Genomic DNA, 22003 nt, shown 5'->3' with positions numbered 1-22003 from the left:
CCTGGCCCTAGGACAAGCAGGCATGCTGGTAGCTGTAATATTTGACTTTAAATAACCACTTTCTAGACTGTTTTACTTACATTTGTTGATTTTCCTCCAAGGTGAGGTAGGCCAACAGAATAGTAATCTGTGTTCCTCAGAGGGCAAGACAGCTGCCATGGGACATGAAAAGAGTGAGGAACGTACTTGCCACAAGCACCACACCCTCTGATGAGGAGAGTCTGCTACCATAGAGCAAATCAGTAAGAGAAAGGATTTCTCACTATTCCCCTCTTTGCTAAGTCCATATTCTGTCAGTTTGTACTTACTTGAGTTGATGAAACAAAAGACATATCACATGTATTATGAAGGTAACTGTGGTTTCTGGAGGAATTAATATTGTGCCAATGACACTCCTATCTTAAAAGGTAAAAAGGACTAGCAGCAAACTAATATCATCATAAATAACACTCTCTGCTCACAGATGGTGAGCCAAAAGAGCACACTCTGGACTGAATATTGACTGAATATTTCTGTGAGAGTAAGGCTTCCAAAATGTACAGGTATAACAGTACCAGAATGACCATGATAAAAAGAAAGGAAAGGACTTTTCTGAACCTATGTATAAGCAAATTACACAGACACATCCAACAAAATAGATTTTTCTTTATTCTTGTAATTGAGTGCTCACGATATTTCCTTTTTTTTTTTTTGTACAAAAGTGGATGCAACTGTAACATAAAAAGCTCAAGAGCTACACAGAATGTAGTATGATTATATCTCCTGTAGCAGCTTCTTTCCTAATCCTCTTCCAAATCCCTTACATACAAAGATAAATTCTTGCAATCCTGACATTAGGATTATTCTTGAAGTAAAACATAAGCTGTAATCTTTCTGAAGCTGCCTGCTGCTCAGAATTAGGGCTGAGTGTCTGAGCATATCCATATTGCAGGGACCCACTGAGGCTCGTCCTGTGCACGATGCACTGCAGACAGCAGCTGTGCAGATGCTTCTTGTAAATTGTCATTCACAATCACTTGATCAAAGAACTGACCAAACTGAACTTCCATTTTCTTAGCTGATTCTTCCATCTCCTGTAAATCTTCTTCCTGTGAGACAGAGTAAGTCTATAAAACTTAAAAAATTTGTGTAGAGAGCCGTACCTGCACAGCATCTCCAGAGCACCTTGGCCCACAGAAACAAGAGGTGAATAGACAGTGCCAGTCTACTTGATTTCATTTACAGTTTGCTATAGTAAAGCACCTCTGCTACAGTCAGTTCCAAGCCTCCAAAACAGGGCTGGCTGCCACACCCTTCCCAAGGAAGTGCCTTGTGTATGGTATGCTCCATTTGCCCCACAAAGGTTATTCTAATGATGAGTGCTGGCAGAGAATGTTAGGGACTGGAAGGCAAATCCACTAATGCTTGTGTTCTGATCCAGATTTTATTTTATTTCTCCTGTGATTATGTTTCTTTCTGTTGTAGCCATTATGATTCATTTCCATACAGTTATGGATTGTGGTCTTCAAAACATTAAGATGCTAAACTTGACTATGATTTGCATGGAAACAATTGTGACAAAGCACTACATACATTCTAAATATAAGATATGCACTTCCTACAAGCCAGATTGGTTTTTTATCTATAGAACTAAGTATAGAATTGATACTGATACTGCTATTAAGCATATGTGAACTAATAATACATTCTTATAAATATGTGAAAAAATAGTTTATTAAATTACTGAATGAAGTGCATTCCAGGTATTTCAATGCAAACAGTAAATATATATGTTGACTCAAATGTTGACACAAGGCAGTAAATTAAAACAAAAATATGCAAAATAGCTTCTCCTTTAAAGACATTTTGAAGAAAAATGCCTCAGTCCCCTAGATACAAATTACAACCCTTATGCTTCAGAGCAAATCTGGAGGGGGAAACAGATCCCAACCAAATGAGACAAGAATAATTAGATTTCATCTTAAAGCCACAATAATCTTTTTTTAAGAGTTATCACTGTAAGACAGTAGTGTGTATTATGTTCCAAACACGGAATCTCAGATTAATAAACTCAATTCTCTTTTATTCCCAAATCTCACCTTGAACTTCATGTTCACGTAATAGTCCGTAATGATCCTGGCATTTTTACGGGTCTGCCTCATGCAGCTTATGCTGGGTGGCTTGATGAATATAATGTAGGGCTTTAACTCATGAGTCCGGGCTAACTGTATGCCCTGCAAATGAAGAGCAAAATGAAGTTTAAGTATTTCAAGTGTATTCATCCCACTTTTACTCCCATAAAAAAGCCAGCAGTTTACAACATGCTGTTATCTCCAGACCTAGGAGGCATCTTTGTCAGGAACACCTACTTGAAAATGGTCTCACTAATAATCCCTGGACCAGATACTGTTAACCAACTGTACCATACAAGGATCATTTAACTCTGCTTGGTAACCTTATTAGGAGATGCTTTCAACATTAGTGAATGTCAGAACAGAGTCATTAACAGATCTCTACAATCAACACATTAAAGATGCATTTGAAACCTGTGCTTTTTTAACTGTTGGGGAGCTACCTTTAGAACAAGTACACCTTTATTGTTCTATATTGAAAGTAAGTATCCTGCTTTCAGAAATTATTGTTCTATGTAACATTCCCTTATGCTAATAAGCATTTTCAAATTTCTACAGAGCAATGGAGAGAACTATAAAAAAAAAAAAAGAAAAAGAAATCATAGCATGTAAAGCTGGTCAAGCCACAAGATTTAAAATCAAGTATGCAACTCAGCAGTAATTCTCCTGTCTCACTGCTGTTACTTGATACCCTTCCCAAAACTTGTCCTTTAAACTCAAACCCTAAAAAACTGATAATGGCACATCTGTTCAAGTGGCAAGATTACACACCCCACCATCCAACACCTCTCTTCCTCCCCTTTGCTTAAAAATGTAACAGAAGAAACCCAAGGAGATTTTTAGATCTGAAGACTAAGGTGTGACCTGATCTGCCTCTTACAGCAGTTTGAGTTTTTGAGTAGTACCCCCACAGGTCATGTAACTTAACATCTATTTTAAGCAGCACAAACCACTGCTAACCTAAGGCTCCAACGCACTGACTCTGTGTAATTAGAGGGAAATATCCAAGGTTTACTGAGATATGGTGTCTCTCTTTCTGTTTGGTTAGAAAAGATGTTGCAACACCATAGCCCAAACAGCTCCTAAGTACTGAATAACACAAGTAGTCCAGAGAAGGTTGGTGAGATTTTGCCAGACACAGCTCTAAGTACCTTAGATATGTGCAAGCCCAGGCTTTTATTACCCTTATCTTCATCAGCACATTCAGTGCAAAGATAGAAGGGAAAAAAATGTGAATAGCGTCTAAGTGAAGGAGCAGCTTACTCTTAGCTGTTACTTCTGAAGAGAAAAAGAGGTACACTATAATGTCCTTCTTCTGCTTGATTACTTTAATAGTTGCTGCTTTTACCAGAAGGTATTCAGAGATTGGTGACAGAAGGACAGAATTCTCAGAGGAGGAGAAAATCCCATGCAAGAGTCTCCCCATGAAAGAATAATCCTTACTTTAAGCAAGCATGAAAACTCATTTCTGTACCATCCAAACTGGTCATGCAGCTGCTGACCTGAAAATAAATGAACTGTCTCGACATACTTGTCACTGTAGTACCACCACCACCACCACCACCCATGCAAAGAATAATCTTGGGTCAAAGCACCATGAGGTAAAGTGAAAAACGAGACAAAGCAACTGACAGCATTCCAATAGCTCAAGAATGTAGAGAAAATTATTTTTCCTTCCAGAAGATTCCCTTCCCCTCTACCACTCACCTGTGGTTCTAAATCTATTACACAGATCTTCCCTTCATCGAGGACTGCTCGCACTGCATCAATACTGGTACCATACAGGTACCCTTTGTACTCCCCATATTCCAGCATTCTGCAACAGGGGGGAGAAAGAAGGACAATGAAAGAGCATTTGAGACTCAAAAAGGTTCCACTTAAAGGTGAAATCTTCAAATGTAATCCAGTGATCAGGACTGAATGATCATAAAACATAGTGAACACTGATGAATAACCTTCACCTTTGCTCTTCCCTGCTACACTGGACACAAAATCAAACCCATTACAATTCAACATCTCCAAAACATGCATTTTTTACTCATCGTGTTGTTACAAATTTTGTGTTTAGAGGTTGTGATTTTAATGATGCTTTTCAACTGTATACTACAAATAACTTCATAAATCCAAAGATCTCAAAGCACTTGGCACAGCTCAATGAGTGTAGCTTCTGGTGCTGAGCTGGTCTGTCTTGGAGAGATTATTGATGTATAGAAAGGAGCAGATAACTTTTTAATGTTTAGCCCTTACAGTTCAGCTGCTTACATGTCATCACTGCAGAGAACCTGCAACAGAGTTGTAGGTCAGGAACAGGTTTGACTCACTGCTCAATTTTCAAAAGCAGTTTGGTTTCCAGGAGAGTTGTGAACTCATAACTTACACATCTAATGTGCTGAAGAGTAGAGATCCCACTTTCTTTTAGAAGGATTCTGAGATTAAGTGTGGAGGAACCATTTGCAACTGCACAAACACAGTCTTTGAAGCAACTGTCTCAAGTAGTTTGACCCAAATTTACACCAAACTTACACAGTAAGAGTGGAGCAGCCCAGACTTGGGACCTAAATACAAAACTGTGTTTTCTTGGATCATGTTAAGTAAGAGAAATGTAATTCATCTCTCCTTCTCACCTGTGGCTATACACCATGTTTTCAAAAGTTTCCTTGGATACGTAGTGATATTCACGACCATTCATTTCATAACTTTTCTGAACACGAGTAGTGTCTGAAAGGAGATACACACCAAAAAAAAAAAAATCAGCTGCAACTAAATTATGCTAATTTTATGAATGAAAATGAACATAAAGTACTATAAATCAGTATTTTCCTAAATAATAACACGAGTTATTTCCATTTGTTAATCCAGAGCAAAAGCCCTGTCTACTCTAATGGCTTCCCAGTGGCAAGTCCTTGAAAGTTATCAAAGTAACTCTATTTCTTGGAATGGAAGGAGAGTAGTTTAAACCAAATAGCTGACTCAAACCAACTGCTTTGGAACTGGTTGCACTTTTTTTTATTTACTCCTCTGAGGTAAAATTAATTAAAGGTCATTCAGAAAAATCCCACAAGCTTTCCCACACTTGCACCTTCCCCGTATCTAGGATCTTAAGCACAAAAGAAGTCCTGAATTTTCAATTAGCTTCAGATTCATAATTTCCTGCTTTGTTATCTAATTCTCAAGAACCAACTAAGCACAGGTAGAAACAATTCCAGTTGTTACGTCAGAAATTAAGCTACATAAGTCTCATTTGAGACTAGAAGGCTAATAAGGAAAGCTGCAAAGCCTATTAAGCACCAGCTTCTGTTGCCTTCATTCTCATATCTGATCACTTAAACACTATGAACTTACAGTATCCCCCAGAAACTAATTTTTTTTTTTTTTTTTTTTTAAATCTAGGACAAGTAAACATCAAGATTAAACAAAATCACGCAGATAACTTTTACCTACGCAAAACTTTCAAGGGTTTTAGGAGCTGGGACTTGAAAATACCTTTGTTTGATTTGCCAAAATGAGATAAATCATATTTTAAACTAATCCTTATGAAAGCAAACAAAACTGGCTTTCAGTGGAGAAGAAACAGCCATAAAGCAATGAGTGTATGAATACACAAAGGCAAGAGGGAGGTACTTGGCATTTCCTAATCATGTTTGAAGGAGGTGGTGGGGGAAAGAGGACAAACATGACATACGAGGTATGGCACTTCGAAACTCTCGTGGGTTACTTGTGATGAGCCTTCGCCTTAGTTCATTCACACCAACTCCTGCGGGACCTGGAGAGTTGGAAAAGCAACTAATATTACTAACAGGGTACAAATCACTTCCCAGCAATACAGTTGTACCCAGGAGGCAACTCAGCAACAGTATTTTAAAAGAAAAAAAATTATCAGATAATTTCAGACTTAGAAAGGACACTGGATTTGCCTTTACCCTGTTAGCTTTATGAGGACCCTGGTACACTATGGAACAGCAGCTTCCCTTCAGCCACTATCTAGTCTACTAGAGAGACATCAAAGTCTACTTGGGAGCCTGCAGCCCACTTAATACAGTATTTCCTATACCAAGCATTATTAAAGGCATCTTTAACTTTCCATACGGTCCATGACTGAGATTGTTCTAGTCTGGAGTTAAATTTCAAACATTCTTCTTACTGTTGTCATATGTATGCACTTAACACTGGTTGTAGAAATGCTTCCACATAAAGATGTTTTCTAATAAGTTACAAATAGTTTCTCATCTTTTTCAGTCCCAACTGAATATAAAACTGAACCACTTCCCTATTAAACTGCATTATTAACCAGCATTCATAACTGTACAGCTTCTTCTAAGGACTTTATTATTATTGTTTTTAAACATTCATTATCTCAACCGAAGAAGATGATACTTACATTAAACTTTAAAATCAATAATGGGGTCAAATTACAATGATTCTTGAGATGTTGCTCTCAGAGCTACCTGCACAGTCAGCAACCTGCAATCAGCTGCAGGAAACCTCAGTGGGTCAGACCACAACTGACTGTTTCCTCCCCTCTGGCACAAGGCTGTGAACTTGGCCTGAGAAGGTAATGAACCCCTTACCCACGAGTATAATGAGCCTGTTCCGGTCTGTTGGGTGCCGCTGGTACCTGACCACCTCTTCATAGGGAGCTGCAAGGGAGCTGCAGCAGCTGCTGGGGCAGCGACTGTAACACGACTGCTGGTTGATCCGGGATTTCCTGCGACACAGGCGCATACTCCTGCGGAAACCAGCTGTGAGGGCAAAGACATCAGGACTGGAAAACACACCCGAGATGCAGGCAACTAGTTCTGTAGCCTGGAGGGTCTTTTCCTAAGCCACAAACATAGTACTCCTTGTGAGCTTTTTGCAAGGTGAATGGTAGCGGATTTCATTGCTGCGCTTGATCTGACAGGTTGAGAGAACCTCTGAGCATTAAATGACAGCTAAAGAGTAGGCAAAAGTCACCTGAAAATTAGACCAGAATTAAAGACCACCAAAAGATCCCCCAAACAAGCTGAAGGAGAAGTTTCTGACTACATGTAGCATCCCTAGGGAACAGGTCAACTTTTTTGATAGTGTGTCTGGTTCGCTCTCATGAAGCAAATCGGGAACATTTGCTCCAGCCTCCAGAATGTGTATTTTAAAGGTCACTAAGGTTTAGTATCAGAGATAGTTTTGTGTCCCCACTTTACCATCCAACTCTGAAAACTTCACACAGAGGTCTGTTTTTCTAATGAGAGCCCTCATGATTATTCTCAACGGATGACAGACAACACTATGCAAGATTAATCATGAAGTCAAATTTAAATAGCAGTGGCCAAGTCTTGGTAGAAACCTAACAGGATGACAGATTTAAATGGAGAGAATTAGCATTATTAGGAGGAAAGAGACTTCTTGAAGTTTGGAAAACAGAGTAAGCAAAATTCCATTTAGTAAGTCTTTAGGTGATATAAAGAACAAAGCATTTTATTTAACCTCAGACAAGCACTTAATCTAGATTAAGTCTCAGTTATCTTACTTATCTTTAGTCACTGCATACCAATAAAGACTCGTTGACCAAATTCACCAAATTCTTCCTCTTCTAGAATACAAAGAACAAATACTCATGAAATAAAAAGGAACAGTAAAATCTTATAAATTAGATGGCTAACAATTATTGCTGATTTCAAAGGAAAGAGAGTTTCAGTAAACATATGGAAATACTATGCCTAATATAATTTTTTAAAAGCACAATATTCCATAGTATGAAATATTAAAATATTTCACATGACCAATGACCAATTCAAAGGGTCAATGTTTCTGTAAGAGAAAAAAAAAACTTCGAAAATCTTGGTACTTTCTAAATTATATTTGAAACTCACCATTTTATTTGTTTAATTCCTAAGATAACTAGATGCCAGACAATGTTTTGCAATTGCAATTAGTGAAAAAACCTCCACCTAATTTATGCTCTTCAGGTGAAACATAGCTTACAAGAATTCTTTAGTTAAAACAATAACCAGCAAGTCAGTACCTCAAAATCAGAAACAAAAAATTTATCGCTAACTTTCTGCCCAATAGCATGTTTGGAAAATGCAGCTTGCATCTCTGCTCCAACATGTCAGCCTAACCTGTTTCCTCTGAGTCTTTTTGTCCCCATCCTCACGCTGTTCCTCACGAAGGCTTTACTATTCAGGTGAGACTTCTAAAATTCTGCATGCATTTTTTTAAAAATTAAATCTATTAAATCTGCCTTATTCCGTAAGGCTCAAAAATACCAATTTCCCAATAGATCAATACTCTAAAAGTTTAGAAACTATTTTAGAAAGGTGATTTGAAAACATATAACCAAGAAGAAAAAAATGGTGTCAGTGTTCAGCTTTCTCTTCAAAAAGGACTCCTAATTTCCTCCTAATCCTGCATGTAGATACCCAAACTGTGGATTCCCTTTATTGAGGCCTTACTAAAGCAAGACTGAGATACAGAAGACATAGGCATGTCTTTAAAAGCAGTAAGTATTTCAAGAAAGGAACATTTTCTTTTGCAAACTGTGAAATGCTTTTAGCACTAGATTCTTTGATTTACAGTTCTCATAAGCATGCAAGTATGGAAACAAAATTAGATGCATATTAGTTACTCTTTCACATCTATGCACTCTTCACTACTTGTACCTCTACAGTTTTACTCCTATATTTCTATATGGACTAAAAACTTGTTTATGACTGTAGAAAAAAATTACTTGGCACAAAACTGCTCATTCAGGGCAATGTTCAGAGCACTGTTCAGCTGACATATGCCCATATCATTTCTATCTTCAGGTCTCTTGAGCCATCATTCAAATATTTTTATGTATTTCTGCTTTATCTACACTCTGTTCTATGGTATTGGAGTGCAGTGTGGAATCCTACAGGGAACAAGCAATTCAGCTACTGGCTATTGCAAGAAGAGTGGGAGTTCCTGGTAAAGCAATAAATACAGATAAATTCTATCAGATTACTGTTTACAGGAGACAGGGAGAAAAAAGTTATGTTACCTTCTTTAAGCTCCTCTGCACATTCAGATAGAGACAGACATGAAACAATTAGTTTTGAGAAGACAGTCTATAGTATGATTTTTTAAAAAATCCAACCAGCATCGTCCAATGCATTTAGGGAATGTAGAAAACAGGTACTGCAGACTTTAAATCTAAAATATGCCTCTTTGAGCATGAATTCTTAATTCTCAAAGTATGAGAGACTCAACTGCAGCATCTATGTCAGTATTGTACTGCAAAATACATCAACAACTACTGGTTAAAATGTAGAATAGCAAATATTTGCACCTTTATTCCTCCGTGTGGATGTAACAGAGAGCTGACTCAGCACTGAGCAGTGAATAGGATTTGCTACAGTAATCCCCAAGTGCAACTATCAGAAACATCCTAGCCTGGAAACAAAAGACTGCCCTGGAGACCTGCTGGTTCTGCCCTAAAAGTTTTGGGCATTGCTTGAGAGGTGGAAGAGAACAAACCACCTGTGATAAGAGAAGGAGATGCAACTGGCAAGTAGGGACCTTGTGGAGAAGAGCAAGTGTAAGGTCAAATGACATTTTCTCCACAAGATTACCAAATCTTTCAAATGAGAAGTTTAGCAGCAGAGTTCTTCTAGTGAAAAAATGATTTACTGTAGAAGACGTAAGTTTTGCAGAACTCTGAACGTGCTGTAACTAAGTAGCTCTTTCTGAAATTAGAAAAAAAATTTAAAATCCCATATTGGCTTGATTCTATGTTTTAAACATAAATAATTAATTTTTTAAGCATTTCTCTTTCCTGTGTGCCATCCATGCACACAATCAGGAATCCAGAACAGCTTTCTTCTTTACCACGTCAGCTCTTAATGGCACTGGGGATTCAGGCCTTCATATTACCCTAAAGTAATCCAATTATGCACTGACATCAGTGCACACAGCTTGCACGGGTATAACTGAGTAGGATTTGATAAACAGACCTGGTGCTGATGCACGAGAAGAGACACTCACGCTTGTGGCATAACAGGACAAAAACCTTACTACTAGGGGAACCAGAAAACTAGAGGAAGGCTTAAGGAAACAGGATTTCACACAATGGCTTTTCAAGCCAGAACAGCTTCTGAAGCTAAAATGACATCTTGGTTTTTGTCACCTGCTTGTTTTTGAGACAGTTGTTTGTCTCTGGACACCCTTCTCTCAGCAGAACAATATCAAAGGATTTAGAGTTAGGTCAGAGGAACTCACCTGACTCAAATGTTTCTTCATCTTGTTTAGTAATCCAGATAGCAAAGGTATTAAAATAAATTAAAAATTTAATTCTTTTCCTTCTAAAGAATTTCAGAATCAGAGATCAGTTTTCCAGCTCCTATCTGTCTGTCTCACATATACTTTCCCCAGATCCATCTACTCTGAGGTGGCAAAATACAGCTTACCATACCTGAATTAACTGCCTCATCTCTTTCCACCCAGTCCTACAGGAACATATCCCTCCAGGAGAGCTTTCTCAATTACCTTGGGAGAAGGAAGAATAAGCTGTGCTACTTTTAGTCTTCACACATAGTATTCACATATGAAAACCTATTCTTGTCCAGTGGCTAAAACCCTATTCTCCTGAGATCAGTTTCTTGACAATGAATTGTGTGGGTTCTCCAAGACTACAATAATCTGTGGCATTAAATATACAGTAGGCAAAAAGCTATGGTAACCTAACAGCCACAGTCCAAAACCTGCATCAGAGGCTGGATCTCATTCAAGCAGGTATTTTTGCCCTGCTCCTCTTTTCAGCACAATACTTGACTATAAGCACCGTACACCAGAACTGCAAATAGCTCATTTTAATGCACTAATACTGGGCGAGGGTTCCAAGGTATGACAAGCATTATTTTCTATCATTAAGTTCACTAGGAGAATAAGGGGTTTTATCTGGGAAATAAAATAAGGCTTTTAACTAGCTACTTCCTTGAAGCAAATAAAATAATCTTAAGTGAATTCAGTTACCTGTTTCCACACACTTCTCGTCAATCTGCATGTCGTCCTCTACAGATCAACACAAGGAAAAAAACTCATCTGAATGAGAAAAACACTGGGGAGGAAAAACAACCTTACAGATCTTAAAAGACTGAACTCAGACATCAGAAAGAAAATACGTGAAGCTCAGATCATCTTAGATTTAGACATCTTTAAGGACTTTAACTGTTAACTCCAATTTACTGATGTTCCTTGTCTTCAGTGAACATAAGGCTCTTCTTAAACGAGTGCTCTGAAGGACAGGGGGCAGAGAGGCAAACATGTCTAATCTGAATTCTCCTCTTGAAATAATGAAAGGTTTAACATGACTGTCAGTCTGTTTGTCCAGTAGATATCTATTTATTAAGTATTACCATGAGGGAATAGATTTTTTTATCCTATAGCTTTTAGAAGTCTATCTTCCCAATATGCTACACTCAAGGAAAATATTGTGTTTGGTTGATTTTATTATTAGTTTTACAAGGAAGAAAAGGAAAAGATGGATTCAGCTCCCTCTCAATCCCCAGCCCACATCCATCCATGTCCCTGAAATGTGATCACACGAGCTTGGGCAAACTCATGGGCTCAGATGCTGCACTGTTTGTGTGTTCTGTCCCTGTGCCCCTCCAGACAGGCCCCGTGGGAGCTGTTTTGCAGTTACAGGGCAATTGTCAACCCCATTCTGCCCATAAGTATCCTTTAAAGAAATGGTCTCTCAGAGCTGCTCTGGAGAGAAAGAGGGAGAGGAAAAGAGAAAGAGGAAATGTTGCCTTTCTTTTCCCAAAGCACCCATCCAAACTGTCAGTTCCCTAACAGATAATGCAGAGCTAAAGTTTCCACTTTAAGACAATGTAGGCATCTACCTTTCCAGGTGAAAAAAGGCTGAATTTCCATTATGTTAAGCACATAACACGATAAGAACTTGGGTTTCTTTTGCATGTATTTATCAAAATGCCTCATTTCTGACAACATTTTTAAAAGCCTTTAAAGCCATGTGCTATATTGGTTCCAGGTACAGAAATACAATGCTGTCCAGATAAGATCTCCTACCTTCTTCCACAGTGCTTACTGCTCACAGCACATCCATTGAAGCAGTTAAAATGCAATAATATCAAGGTGAAAGAGAGCCTCAGCTCTAACAAACAAAGCAATCAGTGCAAGAAGAATTCTAGGGAATGAAACATCCCTCTGGGATTTATCACAGGAGAAAAATTTTATACTTCCATAAAGAACCATAGAAGAAAATGGGGAAAGAGAAAACAGGAAGAACATTTTTTTGTCTGGGAATAATTACATGTTTACAGAAAGTTATAGTTGGCAGATATTTCTGGATTGTCACTGTGAATAAACTTAGCATAGCTTATCTTAGACCTCAAGAAAAGAAGTTTCAGCTTTCTCTCAATAGCTTTGATGACAAAGAAACATTCTAAACATTGCATGGCACTTTTCAGTGCAGAACTGGAAAGCCAGGATGCTACAATTGTCACCTCAAGACTTATTTACACCCGATTATCCTAGAGAGAACTGGCTCTCCTGGGGAGCTCCTAAATCCTACAGACATGACATGAAGTTGAGTTCACAGCTTCTCTCGCAGTCAGATCCCAAGTACACTGGAGACAACCCCCTCCACTGCCAGTATTCCAGGTACAATTATCATCAGGTATTTGATTTTCTGGAGATAGTTAACACACTTCTGGGGTTACAATATGGCTCCAGAAACAATGTCTTTGGATCAAACTGAATTGTACGAGCTTCTATTTCAGTATCCCTGAAACAAAGACAAGATCTTTCTTTCCTACTGTACCATTCAAGTAACTTTTCACTCACACATTGATGATTTGAGACAGAGATGGGGTTGGAAGGGCTGAGACCACCAGAATTCTCGCTGCTTCCTACATAAAAATAAATTGATCACAGTTAAAGAAACAAAACAGACCACAAGCACATTATGCTCTAGCCAGATTCACTGCTTACACATAAGATCAATCAGTATTGAACTGAGAGAGGACAACAAGACTGAAACATTACCAATGCAGAGTCCTGAAAGAAAGCAACATGCTATCAGAACTATTGAAAGGTGATTCCCAAATCAGCAGCCCAGAAGTATTTAGAGTTTATATGAAAGGACAGGAATATAAGCCATACTGTGGTACACACACACCTGGAAGTAGAAGAATGTGCTACTGCTAGAGGCAGTAGTACTGCCTCTGTTACTACACAGAGCCTCCTGCTTGCAGCCTGAATCAAACCCAGTTTGATTTCAACTTTCTCTACACAGACCACGGGTAGGTTTATTATAGTACAAAGTGGAGCTTCTCATCTACAATTGCATAGCCTTATGTTATCCTGGGGGTGACACAGCCAGGACATGTGGTTACAGCATCAAATTGAGAAGTGTGCTACAGCAGTTTAGGAACTCTTACTCTGAAAGTGTGTAGAGTAAAACTAATGGACTATTTATGCACAAATTAACAGGCAAGAGATCCTTGTTCTTCCTTGAGCATTTTGGGTTTTTTTCCTCTATCCTTTCTTTTAATCTGGTCTACTTGGTTGTGACTAAGGCTGAAGAGGTCACTCATGTCTCACAGGAAATCTTTAAAAAAATACTATACTTTTAATATTCCACTCTTCCCTCTGCCTTTTTTTTTTAATCATAGATGATGGTCCTTAATAGTGCCCCCATTTCCACAAATCTTTCAGCTGCTACACTCTGCTAGATGACTTAGCAACTAGCACAGAGACTAGACAAGTACTGCCAACTTCTTAGGTGGGAATTTAAGATGATGCAGGTGCTTTCAAAAGCTTGTTCTCACATAGGTGCTCTTAAGGGAAGGAGAGCAAGAAGCTGGAGAACAGAAAGAGGAAAGATGTTTGTCAGATGTCTCTCTGAACCACACTGCTATAAAACATGGGAAAATTTTAAATTACAAAGTCTGAATAACTGGCTAATTTTTTAACTAGAAATCAGGAAAACTGAATTTTTTTACCTTTTCAGAAGATGATTTGAGGGTATGAGTCCAGCACAGGCACTGAGATCTGAAACTTTCCTGGCCTGCCACCAGAGAGCATCATTCTGATCCACAATCTGGAGTATTTCACCCTTCTTAAAAGGCAAACCTGCATCAGCACATGGTATGGCAGGATCTTGCAAGGGCCAGTAATCTGCCATTGCTCGCACATAAAGCTGGTAAACAAAATATACAAGGGTAAGTGGAAGACAGGTTTAGAACAGATGCAACACGAGCTTTACAATCACAGAGTCAGATTTTGCTGCAACTTAAAGTCAATTAATGATGAAGCAAAGTTTTAAAAACCAGATCAAGCCCCAAACTCTATCTGTTAATTAAGGGAGGAAAAAACAATTCATCTCATACATTATGAAAAGAATTGACCCTCAACCTGTAGATCACTCTGAAAATGCCCTCATTACACAACTACATTTCCACTTACTGTCTTTACTGCTTCAGCAACAACATAGTGATGTCAGCTGAGAGGTGGCCATAAAGCAAGGTAACACCCTAAGGATTGCAATAAACTTCTAGGCAACATCATTTCTTTGTATCACACAATTAGGCATTATTGCAGTAACTGTTTGCAGTAACAATCTGGAAAGAAAAAGAATGTTTCTTACTGTTGTTTGGTTGCTGACAGGCCGATCAGAAACTGGAATTAATTTGAACATAATAGTCCCCTGAGACAGGGCCTAAGTGATTAGAAAAGGATTAAAATATGGTAGGTATTCAACATAAATAATTAAACACTGGCAGCACAAGTTGAACACAACATGGCTTTGAGGTTACTATAATGTCTGTATTACAAATAGAATTTAGGTAGAGTCAATGTGTCAATACTATATTTTTTCCAAAAGGAAACTCAAGAATAAAACCTCAAAGTTTTGCTAAATCTTTTTAATTAAATGTTTAATTATAAGCATATATAATCTCAGCATTAACTCAAACCAAATCTTTCTACTGAAATCTTATTTAAATTAGCAGCAGGGTCTGGTTAGACAAGTAATGTAAAGGGGGGAGGAAAAATATTTAATAATTAATCATTCCAACAGAGTTTGTATTTCTTATACCTAGAAATAGTACAACCAGGGTAATAATACATAGACTTGATATGATGACATATAGAAATACCTCACTGACTGGCACTTCATACTATGCAATGAAGAACCCTGAAAAATTGTGGGTAAAATGACAAATAACAGGGACATCTAACAGATTTCTTCATGAGAATTTTGACACCAGTAATTACACTGCCCTTTTTTTGCAAAGTAAGGTATGAGCTTACAAGCTCATTTGCTCTGCTTTAGTGCATTTTGTAACATGGACTCTTATTAGAGCAGCACCTTTCCACTACTTTCTTGTGGAATATTAACTGAGTGGCACTTCCAGAAAAAATTATGAATCAGTAAAGTCTGAACAAATTAGTATTTTTCCCAGAAGCTGCAGGTGGAACAGTCACAATTAAGTTAATTTCTGTCCAGAACAGGAGTTAGATTTAATTCTGGTTTCATATATTCTGATTTCATTAACAGTTGTGAACTTCATCCACAGTAAGGAAACAATCTAAATTTTCTGTTAGAGATTTCAGACTTTCTCCTGTAAGAGAGTGTGCAAAAGAGAGAACATACAGATAATCTTAAGGTACAAAGTAGAAAAAAATATTTTAAAAATATTAAATACCAGAATATTAATAACTTGCTCAGGCTCAAGTCCCTCAACAGGAACTCCATTTACTTCCACCAGTTTGTCTCCAGCGTACAGCAACCCTACAGTGAGAGCAAACATGAAAACAGCAGCAGTTTAATCACAGGATGGATTATCTTGGGTAGGCAAGGCAGGGGCACACAGATATACCACAGCTTTGAAAGTCAGCATCAAAAGTTTCCATAGAGCAGGTATGCAGGAAGGCATTTTGGATTTAGGCTGCACTGCCCCTGGAGGGGACTGCAGGCTTCTGTGGGTCACAAAAAGCTTGTGTATGCTTCAGTTTTCTTATTTCCTCTCACCTCCCCCATACAACATCTTTACATTCTATTCATAATTTGCCTTAAAAGTAGCATAAACATTTTAATATAGTTCCATTTCCCAAAGTAACCTCTGAACCTATTCTAGCTTAACCCATTATATTACTAGACCATGAGACTTGGAACCAGACCCTCAAAAACTCCAGGTGCAGTGGGAGATCTTGGGACTCCTCTTTGTCCTTTACATTAAAATCTTCACAATATTGTTTTCTTTTCTGTTTTCCTTTAACTCAGCTAACACATTAGTCAAACTTGGAACTTAATCAGCTATTTTAAACAAGCTGGGTTTTCTTCTCTATACAAAGTCCAGAAAATACTAAAAAGGAACGATTTTATAACAATTACAGTTGAATTTTACTTCAGATGTCTTACATTTTAGTTACATTACATTTCGTAAGGGACATGGAACACATTCAATTCTAGGATGACAAAATAGTAACATTTCCAAGGAAACTCCTTGGAAGATTGCTTAGCAACTAATGCTGCCAAAGTGTTTAGTGGACTAGTGCCAAAAAGTATTACTACATATTCCTTAAAGCCCATTATCTTATAGAATCACAAATGACTGATGTTTTCCATTTGTCCATTAGGGAACGAGCTGCTGGTATTCATACTACATTGCAGTTTGGGATACCCAGGTATTGGTGCCAAGAAAAATTATTGAAAACTGGATTTGTATCTCAAGTCAGTCTCAAACAAGCACATTCATCTGAAAATTAATGAAGCCAGAATCGAAGTCACTGCAGCGTATCACTGTTTACAGAGCTGTCCCATGTACACACCTTCTTGCTCTATAATGGAACAGTAATTGTAGAAGCTAAGCTGTTATCTTACTTCAAATATCTTATTTTTCAAGTTCAGTTTTATGTATCACTTTATTTCGAATTCCACGTACCACTTCTGTCTGCCAGGCCACCATGGATCACACGGGCAACCGTGATGTCCCCTGTTATCTCATGGCGTTTGATGGTGGCACCCTGGAAAAAGGAACAAAGAAAAAGCACACTGATCACTGAAGGACCCCAGTAAGTTTCCTTCCATATCACAGGTCTGATCTTCACAGTGACAAAAAGGCACTGAAAGATACAGCTTTTTAACCACAACATGGACATAGTGATAATGTATTAGTACTAAGTCCTCAACTTCCATCACACTAAAATAACCACATTGATAGACAAGATTCTTACAGACAATCTCAATACTAGAGCTATCTTTTCCTAAAACAGATCAACTAAGTTATACAGTGTTTGCTGCTTATGAGCACAAATGATTTCTAAAGAACTTTCAGAGTCTCTCCTCCCTTCATTTCTATTTTGTCCAAGGGAATAGCTTTAAATTCAGTTTGGTTTTATTTCATGTAATGAAAATGCATCTGCCAAATGTTCAAACCCCAAACAGACAAGGCACTGGACATCTCCAGTTGTACCTGCACTGTGCAGGACTAGATGGGCTCCTAAGGCCCTTTCCAACCTCAACAATCCTCGTGATTCTGTAAAAATTGGACAAGAATGCTCACAATCCCTGTGACATTCCTGGAAAGAAACCAATATGCATCTGATGCATTATCACTGCTTGTCTAAGTTAAAATAATTTGGCAGATACCAGAAAGTTCCCTCACCAGAGGCTGGTTGTTCTTCACTAAGCAGACAATCCTCATAGCTTCTTCATTTTCAGGTATGTTGTCTGGCAGTGGTGGAAGGGTTGGTTCAAAATCTTTCTGGGCCACAGTATCATGAGCAGACAGCAAAGCCTGTTACAAACAAAACCTAGCAAATCAACCAACCCACAACAAAGATCATACAACAGCAGAGCTTTAAACAGTGACTGGTCAGAAAACAAAAATCAGTGAATAAGTTCCTATGTGAACACAGATCCCTTGCACACATTGATATTTTCTTGTTTCCACTTGAAAAATTAAACCATGAAACAAAGTTTTAAGAAAAGTTGCTCTCCATGCTTCTTCTGGAAAACTTAAAAAAGACAAAACATTTCTGTTTGGAACTCTAGGGTAAAGAATGCAGGTTTTGCAATTTCAAGGAAAATCTGGTTATATTTGTTTGCATCAACTGCCCATAATTTAAAACTTTGCAAGGAACATCTTTCAAACATAGCCCTTAAATAAAACACAGCCCACTGCAAGTACTTCAGATACACAGTCCACATTTGATTTCACAACCAGATTAGTTTGTGATTTATTAACTATGTCTCTTCTGGCTCCTTTGCCAGTTCTTGTGAACAGTTGCCCATGCATTTCCATTCCAAATGCAGACAGGTCTGTGAGCAAACTTCCTTTCCTTATGCAGGACTTGCCTTGAAGTGTGGAGCTCGCAGGAGTCGTCTCAGCTCTTTGACCTCTCCAGACTGAGGGGCTTCGCGCAGTAACTCCACCACCTGATAAACGTAAGAGAGAAAGTCCGGGGGTGGATTCTGGAGGACAATTAGCTTAGAAAGCTCTACACTGAAATTAGAGGAGTATGATATGGAGACAGTGTTAAGCCCCCCACATTCTAGGACTCAGAGGATGTCCATATGGCTTGGTCTAGAACTGGACAATATGACCACAGCTGTGCAACATTCAGCCAGGCTTAATTTAGTTCAGGCACAGTGCCACGTGCTCTAAATTAGTTTTTGCTCCCATCCCTCAACCAATTCCATCACTAGTCTCAATTTCTCTACTTAATAGGAGAGTCAACTCTCCCACTAATTAAAAGATTAAGAACCTACCAGCTATTATGATTAGAAAAATCTAAAAAGCTTTTCAAAGGCCTCATGTCAGACTGCTTGATTGTAGCCCTAATACTGAACCACACAGTTACATGGAAAGAAAAATACCTGGTCAGTGGTTAAAACAAATACTGTGGGTTCATTACACTGGCCAGGACTCGTGTAGTCCAGTGAGCACGGCTGTACCCATTCCTCATGCCCCCTCTCTTAACACAGTAAGGGTTGTCGAGTAATTTTAAAGATGTGCAAGGAGAGAATCTTTTAACTTTATATAGTGAGATATCATCTGAGACACAAAATAAATACCAGAACACTTACCTGCAGCTAAGTGGATTAATTTGGTATGAGCAAGTAAAGCAATAAGCTCTGTATACACAGTCTCACCTCACGATTCAATGCACGTGCCTGCAGCGTGACAGGAACTGGTCTTTTCCCAAGATAGTGCTGGAGGCATTCATAAATCTGTTGCAGGCCATGACAGACAAGACAATGCAATGACAACATTGATCTGTGCACATGATTATACAGATACATACACAACACACAATGGACAACATTGTATTTCTAGAAATTTCTCAGTCCAACTAGAGCCAAAGAGCTTGCAATCTAAATCCTTAATGTCTAATGCATCTGAAATTGAGTCTAGAATTCTCTGTCTTTCCATATTATCAGCTAGCCAGCCAGTTTTGAATTTTGAATTTTCCAATAAGAAAAGCTGATCACACACATCAATAGCCTGATAGTGTCAATTCTCTGTTTCATAGTGTTTCCTTCCTCTAGTTGCAGGCATAATTAACAAAGTAAATTTAACTTAAAACAAATTGCTGTATTTAAAATGCCTTTATGGGCATTCTTATCCACTACAAGTTTTTCTTGATTAAAATTTAAAGATTTTTAAAAACCCTTGTTAGACGAAAAGTAGAATTGGTACAGAATTTGTTTCAGAGATACAGTTCTGCTCAGGATAGAAACATCAGTCAAAACTCTGTTCTCTCACAACATAAAATCTTCAACTGCATATCAGATCAGTGAGATGCAAAATAAAAGAAACATAATTTCACAAGCCAAAAAGTGGGATTCATAGCCATACAGAGATTTAAGAATAGAAAAGACAGCTGATCAACACTGTGTTCAGCCTATGTCTCTGTCCCTTGGCCTTAGTACAGACATGTAAAGTAGAAGAGTTTAAATGTCCAAGACATTTCTTTTAGAGCAGAAAGGGTTTGGCCACTTTGACTGCTGATGTTGGGACTGACTTTGGGACTATCAACACTTAGTGTAAATAAGCATTTATTGTCCTGATAGGGCAAAATAAAGTAGCTATTCCCTAAGGCTTGCTCTCTAGGTAACCTTTGCTTTCACAGCTCCATATTACTTTACCTTTAAAAGTGCTTGCAGCCAGCGAGATCTGAGCAGGTCATACAACATGCCAACACCATTGACATCTCTCTTACAGAGCAAACTGAGTTCTTGCAGCACTAGAGTCAGAACATGAGATACACCTGAGTCCAAGAAACAGAAAAGCGCAAGACACTTCAGTACAAAGAGAAGACCAACCAAAGCCAAACAGTGACCCAGGCCTTCAAAAAGCACCTTTCCTTAATTTATACTTCCAAAATGCACAAACATTTTCTGTCTGCTTTGCTTTTTCCCTGCAATCAACTCTGTTGCATAAGAATCATTTTACTGTGTTATTAACCAGCAGGGTTAGGTCAATACTAACAAGTTACAACTGACCTGTGTGAAAAACACAGGGAATCTCACATGTATCAGTCTGGGTTCAAGCTTGTACCTCCTACTGAGACGAGGTAAAACAACAAAAAACTCTTGACTTTATAAGCCACAAACAAATGCCGGATATTCTATTCTGATGTTCTCTTAAGTTAACTGCATACCACCATTAAACACCAAGAATCATTCCAATTATTAAGTAGTAATGCTTCAGTCACATTCATCTATCTCTCTCACGACTTGATGGAAGAAGAGTTACAGAGACCAAGGAATAAAACTTTTTTCAAAGAGAAAGAAGACTGGTAAAGAGATGCAAAAGTTATGAGTACCATTATCTTTACTGCAGACTGTTGGCACCTCCATCTTCTCCTTTACTCAAGGAGATTCCACCCTCTTTGAATATGGCATTCACGCCACGTGGGTTTCACAAAGAGAGATGCTGATCTAGGGAAAAGAGCACACAATCCAGAATGCTGTCAGGTATTTCAGATTGACAAGAAAGCAGAATTTCAAACAAGGGGAGGCAATCATTGATATTTAAAGTGCACAACAGGTTGCAAGAATAAATTAAATACATGAGTCCCACCTGTAAGTCCAGCAGCGTTCACAATGCAGACAGACAAACCTCGGCTGCTCTATAGCATTTTCTTTCCTTTATGGAATTGTCATTTGCTTGCTTCATTAAGTCACCTAAGTAGCAAGCTTTTTGGTACATCTGCTGTTCTCTAGCTTTTTAAGTGCACTACCATGGAAAGTTTCAATTTTTCCAAATACTTAAATCTCGTTTTATATCAATATAGCTTAGAAAATAATCATATTGAAGAACATATTACATTTAATTCCTCTTGTTATTGACATTATATTAAAATTGAAAGAATATGGAGATTCTACTGAATTTTCATTGAGCAAAGATATGATTTTGAAAAAAGGGATCCCTGCCTCTATCATTGTTGGAGTTTAAGGTCTTTGAAGGATTTGTTCCACAAAGATTTCATTATTTTTCTCTATTTTCTCACAGTGAATTCAAACTCGAAAGTGCAAAACCAAATTTAAAAAAATCACACTCCTTACCCTTACTGGTATCAACATCTCTCTCAGGCAATTTACAATCAGTTGCTACTTTGAGAGATGAAATCAAAGATTTTATTTGCTGATCTAAAAAAAGCGTCACTGTTTTCTTTCATTATAAAACACAGCATGTAACTACCTTTTTTTTCTTTAAATTTCAAAAATTGGCATTTTTAAGTAATGCAGGAAGCCAACACTTAGTAATTAATCTGTATCCATGTTGCATGACCTTTTCACACATAAAATATAAGCCTCCTAAAATTTTCTTCCAAATTCCTTCCCTCCCTTAAAATTCTGTGACAAATTATCACTAACCTTTAATGTTCCCTTAGACTAAAAATGGAAGAAGTTCTGC

General features: G+C 38.0%; 1 protein-coding gene across 1 annotated transcript; it reads right to left on the bottom strand.

The window, feature by feature from the left end:
* Positions 1-622: 622 nt before the first annotated feature.
* On the bottom strand, positions 623-20988 carry MPP4 (MAGUK p55 scaffold protein 4). The gene is given in 21 exon segments (XM_051787875.1): positions 623-1088; positions 2079-2213; positions 3819-3927; positions 4736-4829; positions 5794-5874; positions 6680-6850; positions 7639-7680; positions 9112-9126; positions 10329-10349; positions 11082-11120; positions 12141-12158; positions 12918-12982; positions 14078-14274; positions 14722-14793; positions 15782-15867; positions 17021-17102; positions 17744-17875; positions 18436-18516; positions 19234-19311; positions 20230-20351; positions 20910-20988. Coding segments are annotated over 21 exon segments (1911 nt in total). The 3' UTR covers positions 623-896.
* Positions 20989-22003: the final 1015 nt, after the last annotated feature.

This window comes from Manacus candei, unplaced genomic scaffold (assembly GCF_025592945.1).
Source record: "Manacus candei isolate 608988 ecotype Guabito, Panama unplaced genomic scaffold, ASM2559294v1 h1tg000023l, whole genome shotgun sequence".
Taxonomy (NCBI): domain Eukaryota; kingdom Metazoa; phylum Chordata; class Aves; order Passeriformes; family Pipridae; genus Manacus; species Manacus candei.
The sequence above is the reverse complement of the archived record's forward strand: the minus strand, read 5'-3'. Positions and strand labels throughout refer to the sequence as shown.